This window comes from Poeciliopsis prolifica, unplaced genomic scaffold (genome assembly GCF_027474105.1).
Source record: "Poeciliopsis prolifica strain line A6 unplaced genomic scaffold, Auburn_PproV2 SCAFFOLD002, whole genome shotgun sequence".
In the NCBI taxonomy this organism is placed as follows: Eukaryota; Metazoa; Chordata; class Actinopteri; order Cyprinodontiformes; family Poeciliidae; genus Poeciliopsis; species Poeciliopsis prolifica.
The window spans coordinates 5,370,172-5,386,122 of NW_026562377.1; the positions used below are offsets into that span (position 1 = coordinate 5,370,172).

A 15,951-nucleotide genomic window follows, 5' to 3' on the forward strand; every position below is an offset into this window, starting at 1 on the left:
GTTGAAGCTTTTCTGTCTGTTGCAGTTCATGTAACGTGTCTGATTCTCTGTGCACAACCTCATGCGGCTGCATGAGTGTGGGATGATTAAATGGATTAAACCCAGGTGACGGCAGCAGACAGGCTGAGATTACACCGGCTGTTACAGTGAAGAGTTGCTCCACGAGGAGAAGTCATCCAGACAAAGGCAAAGGTGGAGCAGCGTTTAGGGTCACTGATAAGGACAGCCAATAATGATCAAAACTTTGTGTCTTTATAAAATCTCAGCACAGTTGGACAATGAACATAGTTCAGATTAACCATTTTTCTCAAGCAAAACTCAGCTTCTGAGAAAAATAAGACCAAAGAAAGCTATTCAGTTTTAATCATCTTATCTAAAGTAATGACAATCGTCACGCTACACCAGGAAGGCAAGCTGCAAAAAGTCATTGCTTAAGAGTTTAGCGGGCCACAGAGAGCTACATTTAAAGATATTGTTTGAAAGGTTAGTGGAAGAAAAAAAAACCTGCACAGGCAACAGAAAATCCATTCTAGAAATTGGCTTGAACAACTCCATTAACTTTTATTACTGGCCGTTTATGTCATCAGGATTATAATGAAGCAATTGCAGACCCACAACATGTCCACTAGAGGAGTTTTAAATGGTAATGTTAATATTCTACAGAATTTTAACATTATTTCCTCGATAACTTACTCTGCTTTCAGTGCATAAATCAAATGTTTAATAAAACCTATGCAAAAACTGTCTTGATATTCTAATTGAATTAAAGTACTTCAAATAAATGTGTTTTAATGGTCAGACAGTAACAGTGACCAGATTCGGGATTCAGTCGGTACCTTCTGCACATGGCACGTTTGCAGCCGTCAGGTGGATCAGCAGATTATCTGACACCGATTTGTGAATGAGCACAGAGGGAGGGATTTAACCGGTTCTGGCAGGCAGCCTCAGATGTCTGGGGTCATAAAAAAGCAGCCTACTCATCCGGCCCGTTTCACAACCCATCGTCACTCTGGTCGTGCCTTCCTGCTTTTTTTTTTCCTCCTTTGGATTGTTGAGTCTAATCTCCTTTGTAAGACTCTTAGTGGGACTGAAAAAAACCTGGCTTACTACAGTAGTCCATGAGGAAAATATAAATAGCTAAAGGTTAAACGGCAGAGGCCATGACACAGTAATTGGAGGACTGTAAGATGGAGTGAGAGCTAAAACTGGAGTCACAAAATCAGCTATTGATCATTTATTAAAGATTCAAAGTTCAATTTCCAAAGAATAAAAAATTGTCTTATACTTTAGAAAAGTGATTTTCTACAGATTTTATGTCAAGCTTCAATACCTTTGCATACACTTCAAAATCTATTAACTATGAATTTCTAGTGAATATAAAATTTTCCAGTTATTTATAAGAGGCAACATTTTCTGCTTGGTTTGTATCAGAGCTGAGAGACATTAATATGATGCAACTGCCTGGAGTTGGTCAGGACTATGGCAGCAGCATTTTATACCGTTGTTTTTAGAACAGCATTATAATAATCCAACCACCGCATTTTAAGAGCGTATTGCTCCAAGGTCTGAGCTATGTTGATAGTGTAAATGACTGAATAAAAGTGGCCCGGGAATACAGCCTTGAGGAACTCCACATGCAAGATTTCTGTTCAGAATTCAAATTGCAGAATTCAAATCTGCAAAATAGTCATAATTCATTTCACAAAATACTAGACAATACTTTGCATTCTTCCAATCAATATGTTTGATTGGATAAACTCTGTTGAGATCTCAGGAGAATTTTTACCAGAGATGCAACTAAGCTTTTGTTTTAAAAAAAAAAAGTTATTTACCAAAAGAACAAAGAGAACTGAAGACAAATTAGATTTATACAATTTATTAATTTAGAAATGTTACAAATGTGAAATTTCTTGCACCAACATTCCTTCCAAAAAAATCTGCCAATGCCTGACACTTTAAAACACAAAAGGATTCTCAGTAAATTGCAGCTCTACATACATCAACTAGTTAAAAATCACATAAAAAAAAAAAAACTTGTTAGCAGAAGCATGGTTGTGCGTTTCTGGCGTGTGCACAAAAAAAGTCAACTAAATCTGGCACTGGTTAGATTCATGTAAGCTCTCTGCTACTACATCTATGTTACTGGTAAATTAGCAGTGTATAAAAATATAAAAAAGGCCATCATTTTGAGAGTCAAAAAACAATCCGATTTATTTAAAATGACAGAAAGCTTTGACGGGTGTTTAGCAACTCACACTGAGTAAGGCTTCAAACCACTGACCTTTAAATATTTTGGAAAAAAACACAACAGAAATGTTCTTAAATAAACTTTATACATTTTCTGAACTGAAATTATTACCACTTCAAACTGGCATCTTTCTTGGTGGTCAAATAGTAAAAACTCATCTAAAAACTCTCCATGCGACTAGCTTCTAGAACTTAAATGAAATGAAATGCACTAAGTGTAGTAAATGTTGGCATATGACAAAAAAAAAAAATCAGAGGAAGAAACAAAATATATACAAGATAAAACCAAAATCTATGCAATATGCAAAAACAAAAAAAAAAGGCGTTAACATTGCTTTGAGCAGCAATATTCCCTCCCCCCTCCCCAACCTGCTAAGATTAAGCCAGTCTTCACTGAAGACTCCTCACCTCAACATCCCCACCCACATATACCCGTTCATACACGAAAACATCACGAAACACGATTACGTCACTAAGCCTGTTAGTTTGAGAATGAGTGAAGCACTGTGAAACTCCAGAACCCTGTTTCCCCCGTTTTCCCTCCCCGCCTCCTCTCCCTTCACTCAGAGAGGGGAGATGGGGTTTTGGTGCAGTCGTTCCACTCATCCGTTTCGGGGTTGTATACCTCCACCGTACTGAGGAACTCGTTTCCGTCAAAGCCGCCCACAACGTAGATGGTTTCGCCCAGCATGGCCACGCCGGCGTTGCTGCGGGAGGAGATCATGCTGCCAAGCATCCGCCAGTCGTTGCGGGCAGGATCGTACACCTCGACGCAGCGGAGTGCGTGGGAGCCGTCAAAGCCGCCCATGACAAACAGCTTGCCTGCGTAGAGGCAAACATCAGCAAATAAACGATCAGAGCTCTGCGGTTTAGTAAGTTTCTTCAAAATGAACAGACACGAGAATAGAAACCTGAAGGAAAATAAAATCAGCAACATTTCTAAGTATGGCATTGAGACTTTATATGACAAACAGAACAAAGCGTAACTGAAGGGGAAGGAAAATCCATGTATGATTTTAATATTTTTACAAATAAAAATCTGAAAAGTGAGGTGCACATTTGTATTTTACCTGAAAATGACTAGTGTCATTTCTCTAACATGGTGGGATCGTGCTAAGAAGATTTTTTTGTTAATATAAACTGGATGGATGGGGAAATATGGAGCCCCTAAAAGGACATTTAAGAGAAAAATACAAAATCCTGGTCTGCATGACATACCATCTCTTACTTAAGTTTATTTTTTTTATTCAATGTCCAATAAAATTCTAAATTGGACTGAGAGTTGGACTTTGACTAGGCCATTCTAACCAGTGAATTTGCTTGGATCTAAACCATTTGAAATCACTAAGTCCAGGGTCATCGTCCTGCTTCTTGAGCCTTTAAATCAATTCTGACCAAATGTTCTGCCACCACCATTTTGTTTCCCGCTACACAAAGATTCTCAGAGGAAAGAAACACAAATGCACTCCACACCTCCAGACATCTTTTAACTTCCAATTCGCTTCATTTTACCGTGTTGTCTATAAAATAAAATCCCATTAAGACTCTGTGGTTTGTGGTCGGGCTCACCTGCGTGTACGGCGACAGCGGCTCCCCTGCGGGCCACGTTCATGGGGGCCACCAGAGTCCATGTGTTGTTGTCAGGGTTGTAGCGCTCTACGGTGTTCAGGCAGTTCCACGACTCTGCTCCTCCGATCACGTACATGAAGCCATCCAACTCGCACACTGCGGCCTGGTGCCTCCCTGGAAACAAAATTGCTGCTGTTATCGATGCAGGTTCAGAGGAGAACCTGCTTTTTTTAGATGCCAGCCTTATCCCATGAAATTTTAAACTATGCAGCTTCAGTACAGCTTTTTTCAAAATCAAATATGCCGATACCGGTTACATTTATCTCAGCATGATATATTCAAGGCATGCAAATTGCATTAGTTATGGTAGAATGCTACATTTCAAGTGTCAGATATGCAAATTCTTCATTTGGCCTAATGGGTGGGCTTTCAGCATCCATGGTGCTAAACTTGGTGCACTCTATTTAACAGATGTACGACTGTGGAACTGAAAAGATACATACTGATGTTAAGGGAGGCACAGTTAGACCAGGTTTTCGCCACAGGGTCAAAAACGTCACAGTTCTTCAGGCCCTTCTGCCCGCAGGGGTCCGATCCTCCGACAACATAAAGCTTGTTGTTCAAGGAGCAGACTCCTTTGGAGAGCACACAGCAGAGAGTCAGACCAGCCAGTAAGTTGAGTTTAAAATGTTAATTAGGTGTTGTTCTTTTGAAAAGATAATGATCCCCGGTGCAGCGGACTGACCTGCATTGCAGCGGTTTGTCCTCAGCTCTGGCACTTGAACCCACTCATCAGTGTGTGGATCGTACATCTCCCCACTGCTCAGCTCATCAGAATGTCCATTTGAACCCCCGATCACATACAGCTGACCCTGAGGGAGGCGGCCAGGACACAAAACAAGAAATTAACACATTCTGAACTGCAGGCACCAATAAAATGCAGCAGAAAATTTAAGAAACCCAGGTATTTGAACAAGGAGTTGATAAAACACTTCACTGTTTACCTAAGACAAGTGGAACGAGCCTAATAGGTGCAAGTGCACTCGGTCAATATTCAAAATGCCACTTTATCATAGACTAAACATGTCTGAGATAAGAGCGAGCGGTTAGACCGCAGGTGTCAAACTCCAGTCCTCAAGGGCTGCTGTCCTGCAGTTTTGTACACAGGTACAAAACCCAGGAATGAAATGACTTAATCACCTCCTTGTGTAGATCAGTTCTCCAGAGCCTGGCTAATGACCTAATTATTCTATTCGGGTGTGGTGCAGCAGAGGGACATCTAAAAGTTGCAGGACACCAGCCCTTGAGGACTGGAGTTTAACACCCCTGGATTAGACCAACCATCAGCACAGCCATCTGGAACCGAGCCCTGGGAGTCCGCATGGGCGCCATGAAGGTCCAGCAGTCCTCGCTGGGGTTGTAGCACTCCACAGTCCTCAGACACTCTTCTCTGTTGTAGCCCCCTGCAGGACCACAAAGGACCACCACACTCAATATCTGGAGAAACATTTTGTCTCTCACACACACCTGATATACTGCAAAAATCACTAAAGCTTGCCAAGTATATTTGGTCTATTTTCTAGTGTGAATATCTTAGTACACCTGAAATAAGACAAAAACCAACTTATAAGTAACTTTTCAGCAGGAAGTTGGAGGTTGTCAATAATTCCATAGAATAATGAAAAAGTACTAGTTCCACTGATTAATTTACTTATAACATGGGAAAAATTTCATTTTTATAATTTATAGTAAGGAATTACTAACTGAAAACAAGCTGCCATGTCTTACTGAAAAGTAGCTTGTAAGTTAGTTTTGCCTTATTCCAAGTATAATAATATATTTGTACTACAAACTGGAACCAAAATACTTGGGAAAATGTTGTTTTGCACTTATCCATGATGGGCGTAAAAAAAAAAAAAGCTAGCTAGCAGGAGTATTAGCGGCTAGGTGCAACCACCTTGAGTCACACAGTGCAATAAAGATGTCTGCGCATGACTCAAACTGACATGTGACACATATTTCAGGTCTACCTATTTTTTCAATGTATTTAAGGCATCTTAAGTGCTTAATTTTAGATATTTGAATTTAAGACTTAAGCTATTGTTGCAATCCAGACACCCTGCGAGGTGTGAATACTATTAGGAGGCAATCTAATTGGATAAATTTAAAGCTTACCTGCTGCGATAAGTCTCCCGTTCAGGGCTGCGGTACCCAGGCCGGAGCGAGCATAATGCATGGGAGAGAGCGGGTGCTCTTCCAGTTCCTCTGGCTGGGCCTCAAAACTGAGACTCTTCATCAGGCAGGGTGTTGCCGTCGGAGACGTCTGGGGACTGTTGCGACCGTGCAGGAAGATCACACTCAGCACTCCGTCCAGCACAGCCAGACAAAGATAGTTGCTGTCTAGGAAGACGGAAAGAAAAACAAAAGTTAATTTATATTCCACTTAAGGCAACAAACTAACGCACGTCAATCAACAAACACTTACTTGTCGTCTTCTCTGAGGCGATGTACTTCCAGTCTCTCCTGGTGGTTGGTTTTTGGACATTCGCTGCTTGGTTGGAGGGCGAGAGGCTTCCTGAAGAGCTGCAGCTCTGCTGTCTCTGGGCACTCTCACGCATTGGTTTCTTCTGCAAGAGCACAACGCAGCTACAGAAGCCGAGCTTGCACCAGACCTGCCAGTGGCCAAAGCCAAAAGCTAACAGCATCCCAAACCAACTCTTTGATCTGGCTGGCCAATCCATGGTTATTTTAACAAGCCAAGCACTGACATGTTGCCAAATTTTTTAATCAAGTGTCTGCTAAGTTTACTGCCATGAGAATAAAAATAAATAAATATCAAAAGACGCTTTCAGCTGACAACACAGGACATATTTAGCAGTTTTTTTGTGTGTTTGTTAAACACACCAGATCTACGCCAAGAATGGGAGGAGACGTACAATAACTAAGGTCAAACACAAGTTGCTAAACTAAGTGCTGCACTGCCAAGTTATGCATCAGAGGCTTCCTAATTACAGTGAAGCCATCGCCAAGCAGTTGAATACCTGAACAAACTGAAGGTGGTCGTCCTCGCCACCAAACACCTCACTGTGCCCATCAATCACCAGCCCTCCATCCACCAGCTTATGGTCAGGTGAGTAGTAGAGGGTTTGCACCTGCAAGACAAACAGGAACAATACACCCATGTCTTCATGGCAACAGACTCAGAACCCCAACAACAAGGAGGGGAAGAGGAAAGAAGGAAGTCGGCAGAGCTGCGAACAGGAAGGGAGGGGAGGGACGAACATCTGGATCTTCGTTGAATGGAAAACCTCCTTTAAAAAGACACACAGGCTTCTGCTGATGCACAGGCCGGGTTAATTGTGCGAGATCAAGAGGGGGAGCTGCTGAAGAGCTGTCAGTGGGTGGAGCTAGCTAATGTTGACTGCACTGCAAAAGGGAACTTGAGGTGAACCGAAAAGACTGCATCTGGAAAAATCTTCAAATAGGCGGCGCGGGTGTGTGTCCGTCATGGCGTCGCGGCTGCTTCTAAAAGCGGTCGTTGAGCTGACGAAGTTGGTCATTGAGTGGGCAGCCAAATCCAGAGAACAGCATCACATTTAGACGCTGCAGCTCCAGCCAACAAAACAAGCTACAAAGAAAAAAAAAAGACTGCAGCAAGCAACGATGCTGCAGTTACACAAAAATAAAAAAATAAAAAAATTAATTTCAGAACAGAAAAAAATAAAGTTTTCATTTGACAGTTTGCCTCATCAAGATAGGCATGTAAAATTATAAGTTTTCAGTCAAGAGGGAAGTTTGAGCGGTAGAAGAATTGCACCATTGACCAGAATCAGATGAATTTCAGCTTGACTAGTGAGTCAGATTTGCTATCCAAAATTCTAATTGTAGTCAGTCAGTGAATGCACCCTAGCTAATGGGTCAAATTAAACTGCTAAAAAGTTTCAGTTCCAGTCAACTGCTGGTGAGTAAACATGTTTTTAATTGACAAGTTTTTGGAATTAAAGCCAAATCAAGTAGAAGTGTTACAGGATTTGTAGAAAACGGAGATCTGATTCAAAAAAGTCAAATTTTCCACAATAAACAAATTGAGTCTCTCCTTTACTAGATCCAATTTAAATACACAATTAAATTAATGATGCATCATCCAGACAAGTTTGTCTAAAGCAGAGATAAGTCACTCTTATGTCTGCCAATTTCCAATCATGTAAAGCGCTGACCTGCAGAAACCAATTTCAGTGAATTCCAATATCACAGAAAGAACTATAATAAAATAAAAATTAACCAATGATGTCTCCAAAGTTGCCCAAAGATAGTGAGCTCCTGGACAAACTTTAAATAAAAGTAGGATCTTCTAGATTAGGCGAGAAAAGCACCTCAAGGAAAGGTGTTATTCTCTCATGATTGATTATTAAATATTTACATAGGTGAGGCAATGTCACACGCCGTGTGTGTGTGTGAGAGAGAGGGCAGTCTATATTACACAGCTCTGCAGTTAAGCAAGATTTTAAAAATCGCATTAGAATTTATCAAAACTGGTATAAATAGATTAACCAGAAGCCTGAATGTATAGTTGAGCTTTCATATAGCAATAACTGCACCCCTAAAGAGTGTTTGTGAATACATAACATCAAAGCATTATTGGGTCATAGTGTTTGAAAAAAGGTTGTTCAAGCACAGAAATGATCCCCATCACTCATTTCTCAAAGCATCTCTAACTGCAAGGGCTTGTGGAAAATGTACACGATTAGATGCAAAAAAAGAAAATCTAAAAATATAATTAGCTTTAAAAGGAGAATCTCCAGTATAACTTTGAAAATGTATGAGCATTTTAAAATGCCAGTGTAGAAAAATGTTCAATTTAAGTAGAAAATCTGGGGGGAAAAAATTATCTTTTTTTGCTGTTCAATATGGTATCTGCAAGTCAGAGATTTACAAAAATAGGAACCAGCCAAAGAAGCTGATGGTGATCCATTTCAATATATATACACAACAGATACAATGTAGAGTAAATGGTTAATGTAGTGATTGCTTAATGCTTGTGAGTAACATGATTTGGTAAATTGAGGAATGGGATGCAATCTGTATGCATGGAGGAGACAGATGGGGCCACAGTATTGCTTGGCTGCAAAGAGGGGATGCTGAGAGGCAGCAGGGGTGCTCCTCTCCTCCCTGTTTTCTTTGACTCATTTACCCTGGTGGCTCAGTCCTGGCTCCTCAGTCTGGTCTCCTGCTGATGATAATAAACCTACAGGGAAAAATCAATGGGGAGGAGTGCCTGTTAGTGCTGGAGCAACAACCGAGAACCTGTTCAGATAGTCAAAAAAATAAAAAAATAAAAACAGAACAAAACCAGCAGTGAAAAAGCAGAACCAAGGGCCAGACCTTTGGGAACCTTTTGAGTTTGTTTCAGATGAGACGAGCCCTGCAATATTAACATTGGGTTGTGTGTAAACCAACCACATACTCACAAAAAAAAAAAAAAAAAAAAAAACCCAAAGGACAAGCAAGAGCAAGCAGCAGCTCTTATTGGCTCACCTCTAATTTGACGTATGGATCAGGAATAGTTTCATACTCCAAAAACCTCAAATCAGAGGAAAACAAAAGAACAGTCCTGACAAAGGAGCATGACATCGGCATGCCAGTTCTACTTCAATCTCCTTAATGACTTCTTGAAGTCAACAGGAGGAGGAAAGGAGAGGGCAAAGTAAGACCAAAAGAACTGGTCAGAGAGTTGAGGCGGTGTAGTCTGATACTGACCTCTTCCATCAGTCGCTCCAGTTGGTCTCCATTCTCCCACAGGCTACGCTGCACCCAGTTTAGCACCTTCGAGTAGAGTTTGCCATTGCTGGGCAGGGTCAGGTTGTCTTCAAGCATCACTTCTAACTATAAAATATGAAAAACTAAATTTAATGCAAAGGTAACAGCAGGCTAACAGGTTGCATCTCAGTCACTTCAACTGTGGCCTTTAAATTTATCAATGGAGAAAAACACAAATATTAAAAAATCTATTTTCTTCTAGCATTTGCCAACTAATATTCTAAAACACTCAATGTTTTTATGTGTTTAGTTAGTTTAAACCATTACCTTTAATCTGGGAAGTTTGAGGAAGTCCTCCTGTGCAGATATGTCCAGCAGATGGTCCTGAATGTAGGCATCCACCTTGGCCAAAAGTCTGCCGTCGCTCATGGTGTTGGCAAAGTTTCGGAAAGAGATGGCATTCTGGGAATCCACTTTAGACAGCAGGTAATCACCACAGATCTAAGGAACAACAGGTTTTAAGATTGTGAAAATAATAATAATCAATGTGTAAGATACTTCAAATAATTGGTTATGTTTTAAGAAAATGCATACCTGTTTGACTCGCTCCATCTTGAACCGTTTGGCTGCAGAGTACACATCCTTAACCAGATCTCTCTCCGCCTTTAATCTGCAGCAATACATAAAGGATGTGAGTTTCACAAAGCAAAGGGCTCTGTGTGCATCAGGTAAACTAAGGAGCAAAAACAGCTACTAACTGGGCAGTGTAGGCGTAGTTAAGCAAAACCTCCACAGCTTCAGGGTTCAAGTCCTCAAAAGTGATATGAGAGACTCCATGAGTCTCAATATCGCTATTAAAGATCTCAAACAAGTACGGACTGCAGCACGCCAGAACAGCGCGGTGAGCCATCAGCTCATGACCACACACCTGAAAAAATTCAACAGAAGGTGTCAGAGTACACTAAAAAAAATGTTTTAATGCTCTGTTTTTAAAGGTAAAATAAAGAAATTTTGTACCTGCAGTCTAACATCGCAGAACTGACCACTCTTCCTCAGAGCATTCATTTTGGCCACGGTGGAATCCAGGAAAGTCTCGTCATCAAAGATCAAATAACCGTTTGGAGTCATCTTGGTGAATTTTGATTATATTCCTGAGAACGAAAATGATGCAAGAAATTTATCATATAACAGCAGCTAGAAGGCATGCTTTCTGCACAAGGTGCAACATGCTTCTAAGCTGTCGATCTCCATTCTTCAATGAATAACGTCAACTACTGTATTACAAAGGAGGATTAGAATAAGGTGCTTGTAAGGCGCATTGTGTATTATCTATTCTACGCATTAGTCATGGGCTTACCTAATAGACAATAATCCAAATCCAGGAAAACGCCACAGCTGAGCATAGAACAGAAACAGGCGAAGCAGACCAAGATTTCAGCAGAACCAAGTCTTCTTCACCCGAGGAGAGGGACGGGGAGTCGTCAGAAGAGATGCCAGCCGACTACGAGCTGCGTAACAGGGAGAAGGGGAGCAGTCGCACGGACAAACTATCAGGCTTGAAGCGACTGTAATCAAGTCCTTGAGATCCCGTTGGCTATAGAGTTGTACTTATTCTCTGTTGGTCATACATTATAACCTAAAAGGGAGAAATAACCAAAAAAAAAAGGAAAGAAGGAAAGGTTAGTCATTTTTTTCCGATAAAGTTGCCTGTTCTTGGCACCAGAGCAATAAAAGCATGAGTCACTTCCATGCAGTTAAAAAAGCAACCTGAGATGGTAGTTAAAATGTGTTTCATCCCTGTCAAGATTCACTCTAAGTTCTCCTTCCAAAAACATATTTTCCCAAACACACAAGAGCGTTAACGCCTCCATGTTGACACAAAAAGATGCACCAAGGTCAGAGATTCTTCCCATTCATGAAAATGGATCAAAACTAGAAACTCCTAACCATTGCTGTCAAGCACATCAGCAAACACCATGTTCTTTGGTGCATTTTTGTAATTTTATTTATTTATTTTAATTGCTTTGATGCATAGATGAGGATTCTTCACTTTCCATTAGATTCAAACAATGGAAAGTTTTAAGTTATCTACAGCACATATTTTAATAAAGTTTACCAAATTCAGCTAGAAAACTTCATTTTTTTTTTTAAATCCTGTACAGCTGTGTCGATTTGTTTCACACTCCTACCTTAAATCGCTACATCAGCTGTCAACATCCCACCTGTCCAGGAAGAACGTCTTATTTCAACTCATGTCACAAACTTTGTTGTCACTCTGAATTGAGACTTCTCAAACAGTGAGAAGCCTGAGGAGCTGGCTCCTTCTCCAATGGGAGTCCCTTCAGTCCCCCCCTGGCCAATAAGGAAAATGCTGGGGTGTGTATGTGATATTCCGCACCCACTGAGAAGTTGGCGATAAGCTGGATTTGTTCAGAAATGCAGAAGAAGTTCAAAACGCCTAAAGCGAAACACTAAAAAACAGTCAGAAAGAGTTCATCTTCACTTTAGGAATTCAAATCTAATTTTGTGCTCTGCAGTGTTGCATCTAAAAGAAGTCTGAAGTTTCCCCCCAGACGGCCTAATTTCAGTTGTACTAACAAGACCTTAATTCTAGAAATTAATACCATTCTAATCCGATGAGTGACCATGTCTACCATTTGCATATTGTATTTTATTGGACAAAATCTACCAAAAAAAAAGGACAAGAAAAACCTGAACAACCACATTGTCGGCCATTAAATCCACACGAACCATGAGGTTTTTCTGAAACTCTTTAATTATACAACAGGAATATGATTCATACAAACTACTGTTGGTATGAATTTTGCTACAACTGAGCTCATAAATAGTAATAACTGATTTAAAGTTTGTTTATATGTATATATATATAGATATATATCTATAGATCTATATATCTATATATATATATATATATATAGATCTATAGATATATATCTATATATATATATCTATATAGATATGTATATCTATATAGATATATATATATATATCTATATAGATATAGATATATATATAAATCCTCCATTGTGTTTATAACAGATTTTTTTGTGCACTCACACATGAAATATTTTTCCAAAAACACTGAGAATTATTCCTTACCCTTTAAAACGTCCTCTACAACCCTTTCCTGGCTGAGTCACACAGTGTACTTCCAAGAGGAGAAGCTGCATGCTCTCAATAAGCTGCTTAATAACCACCATCACACTGACCCTCTGATGTCTTGAACATAAAAATCCCATAGGAATACCATAAAAAAATTTACAAAAAAATAAACAGTTTTTATGGCATATGTTCACTGAAGAGAGAAAAAAAAAGAACAAGGAAGTCCAACACGCAGGCTAGTCTTGAAATCCAAGTATATAATTAACATCTGTGTAAGAAACGGTGCAAAGGAAATAAATGAATAATCCAAGACAGTTTTTCAGTGACCTACTAAACTCATGACCATGTCGCCCAGCATAGGTCTAATTTTATAAAGGCATAAGAACAAATTCCAACTTAAAACAAATGGCCAAAATGTAATAAGTAACTAATTAAGTAGTAACACACCAATCTCTCAGTTACGAAAAAGAAATATTTGATCAGTAACAGAAAAACTTCTTAAGTCTCCTGTAAAGGTTAATAAATTAATGGTTTAACAATTTAAGAGTAAATCAGAGCTTTACCCACCCAAAGATGTTAAGTCATTTAATTTGTTCACTTATATGGTTCACTTTATACTTTAAACTGTGCAAAAACGGAAAAAAAAAATAAAATAAACTGCATTTTTATTCATCTTGCAGAGCTAAAAATCTGAATCAGTAGATTACAAACTCTAATCGTAAATCAGCTACAAAACATATGATTGGTTCGTCTTTAGTTATCTCAGGAAAAGGCAGAAACCATGGAAAATGCTACATATAGGCTTTTATATTCCAGCACACTGCATGCATTCATTTGGTCCGATTGTGCATGGATGGACCGTTGACCTACTTCCAAGTTGTTACGTAACATCTGGCAGAAGATTTCTGGTGGAGGCTCAAGTGTTCAACTCCTCCACTTTGCTAGGTCCACCACAATAACTCATGGTCTTGTTTTCGTTTTACTGAAAGAAGCCCTGGAACATCCCCAACGCTCTAGATGGTTCTTTTAACACATAGCTTCCACTTCAGTCACAGTATTAGCCATTTTACTCTGAAAGCTTTGCTAATTGAAAGATAATGCCTGAGTAAGTAATCTGATTGTTGATCACAACCACCAAGTGCACAAAAGAGTCATAAGCAGAACTACAGCCACGAGAGGAAAAATCCATTGAGGGGGAAAAAAAAAACAGAACAAGCAGATGGAAAAAGAAGAAGAAAAAAAGCTGCAAAACAGTGCTATAAAGAGTGCGGCTCTGATGACCGGTTTGTTACAGAGGGGAGCTCTGATTGTATTTTCCCTCTCTCCAATTATTCCATCTGATTAAACAAGCACAAAAGTGCAGGTCCGACGCTGAACAATCAAAGCTTGTTAGACACGCCCCCTGGTGGCGAAGTGGAGTATTGGGGAATATTTCCCCCACATTCTCGGAGTGGAAATTTACCAGTTGAATTTTAACATAAACTATCTGTATGTCACAACGACTGTAAACGGGAAAGGCACTTTACGCGTTTTAAAAATAAAATGAGTGTACCAGACTGAAATTTTGTAAGATTTATGGAATAATAAAAAATATGAAACCAGACATGTGACGGAAACACCCCGCCCCCCACCCTATACAAAAAAACCCAATCAACTTTCAACACAGCGCTTATTGTAATCATTTGATTGATTTATTTAATCTACTGTGAATCAGTTTAGGAGATTATTAAGTTCATAGACATGTTTTTTTATCATCCATCAATTCGGAATAACCACGTGGTTTAAATTTTAAAACCATTAATAGCAGAATACCACTGCGTTAGGCGATGATTTACAAATATACAATTTAAGAACTGATGAAAAGAACCGTGTGTACAATTTTCCTGACTAAGAAGCACAAAAAAAAACAAGAAAGAAAAACATCGACACAACATGGCACTAAAAGCACCATCCCCCCCTGAGGGCCCGGTGTCTCGTGTTCTTCTGTTGGAGGCAACGTACAGACACGCCGTCTGTAACAGCAGGGCCCTGATGGATGGCTGCGAGCCAAAGTCATTCACTGTGCTCGCCATCGGAATCTGGGTCAGGAACGGGGAGACCCCTGAAGTGTCCGATTAGGCTGACTCGACTTTGGCACACATTCCAAACGTAGACGATTCTAATCATTTCACCAACGAGCCAACTGAAGAAAGGGGCAACTTGCACCCAAAAGGGATGGAGGTCCTGTTAGCTCTCCAACGGCACAACCTGCTGCTTACTTACAGCTCAGGAAGGGGAGCCGCGCGTTGGCCACGACGGCGTGAGCCGTTAAATTAAACTATCAGCGGCGGGTTGGAGCGGATTGTTCAGAAAGCGGAATGAGGCGGTTTGAGCGACATTTCCGCGCCTCTTTAACATTGGCGCTATTTAGTTTCCTTTGTTACATCTCAACAAGGGACTATAAACTGACAATCCGTAAGAAGACAAAGGTTTAACGGTTCTCAACGTACCAACCTCTCACGACTTAACAGACGAATAACGTTCGTTCACAAAGGAGAAAGGAGAAAAGGAGAAAAATCTTACCTGAGGCGTTTGACAAAAAGCGATATTAGGCATATTTAATGCGAATTCAGAGTTTGTTGGTTCGGTTTAAGGAGGAGACGCAACGCGACTTCACTCAAGGCTTGTAGCGTGATTTACAGATGGCTATTCTGTCACTGCGGAACAAGCACGTCCACTAAGTCCAGGATGGAATGGCTGGCGAGGAGAGTGCGCGCTCCCGAAAAATGACCAACGCTACTTCCAACGTCATTAGTGGGCGGGGCTACAAGATTTTTAACGCCCAAGCGTCCGGTGTATGGAAGGCTATTAAGACATTTAATCATTTCGCGTGCGCATTAGAAGTCTATCGCCACTTGAAATTGGTAGCTGAAGAAAATATATGGAACAAGCTTTTATGTAATATTTTTATTTACTTTTGCTTATTCACGGAAGGAAATCAAAACAGCCCTTTTACCAGTGACAGGGGGAGTATTTTCAAGAAATTAAAAAAATATATAAAACACAAAAATAGCAGACAAATGTGTTTTTCTAGAAAACAAAGTTGTTGATTTATTCTTATTTGTAAGATTAATTTAGATAATAAGAAATTCAGTTTTACATTTCTCTATTTTACATTTTGTGATCAGAGTTTGCTGGTGCAAAAAAGAAATAATAATTTTACTTTTCATAGTCAAAAAGTACATTTTAAATATTTTTGAAGGGTTGCTTCCAAAT

At 39.9% G+C, this 15,951-nt stretch overlaps 1 protein-coding gene across 1 annotated transcript; it reads right to left on the reverse strand.

Annotated features, from left to right (window-relative positions):
- Window positions 1–1,860: 1,860 nt before the first annotated feature.
- On the reverse strand, window positions 1,861–15,445 carry ivns1abpa (influenza virus NS1A binding protein a). The gene is made up of 15 exons (XM_055048724.1): window positions 15,259–15,445; window positions 10,931–11,209; window positions 10,591–10,724; window positions 10,332–10,501; window positions 10,168–10,243; window positions 9,901–10,074; window positions 9,574–9,699; window positions 6,858–6,968; window positions 6,302–6,443; window positions 5,992–6,216; window positions 5,158–5,279; window positions 4,562–4,688; window positions 4,320–4,451; window positions 3,817–3,990; window positions 1,861–3,069 (listed from the first exon to the last, which is right to left on the reverse strand). Exons 3-15 carry the CDS (start codon window positions 10,699–10,701, stop codon window positions 2,807–2,809), a joined length of 1,953 nt encoding a protein of 650 aa, XP_054904699.1. The 5' UTR covers window positions 10,702–10,724; window positions 10,931–11,209; window positions 15,259–15,445; the 3' UTR covers window positions 1,861–2,806.
- Window positions 15,446–15,951: the final 506 nt, after the last annotated feature.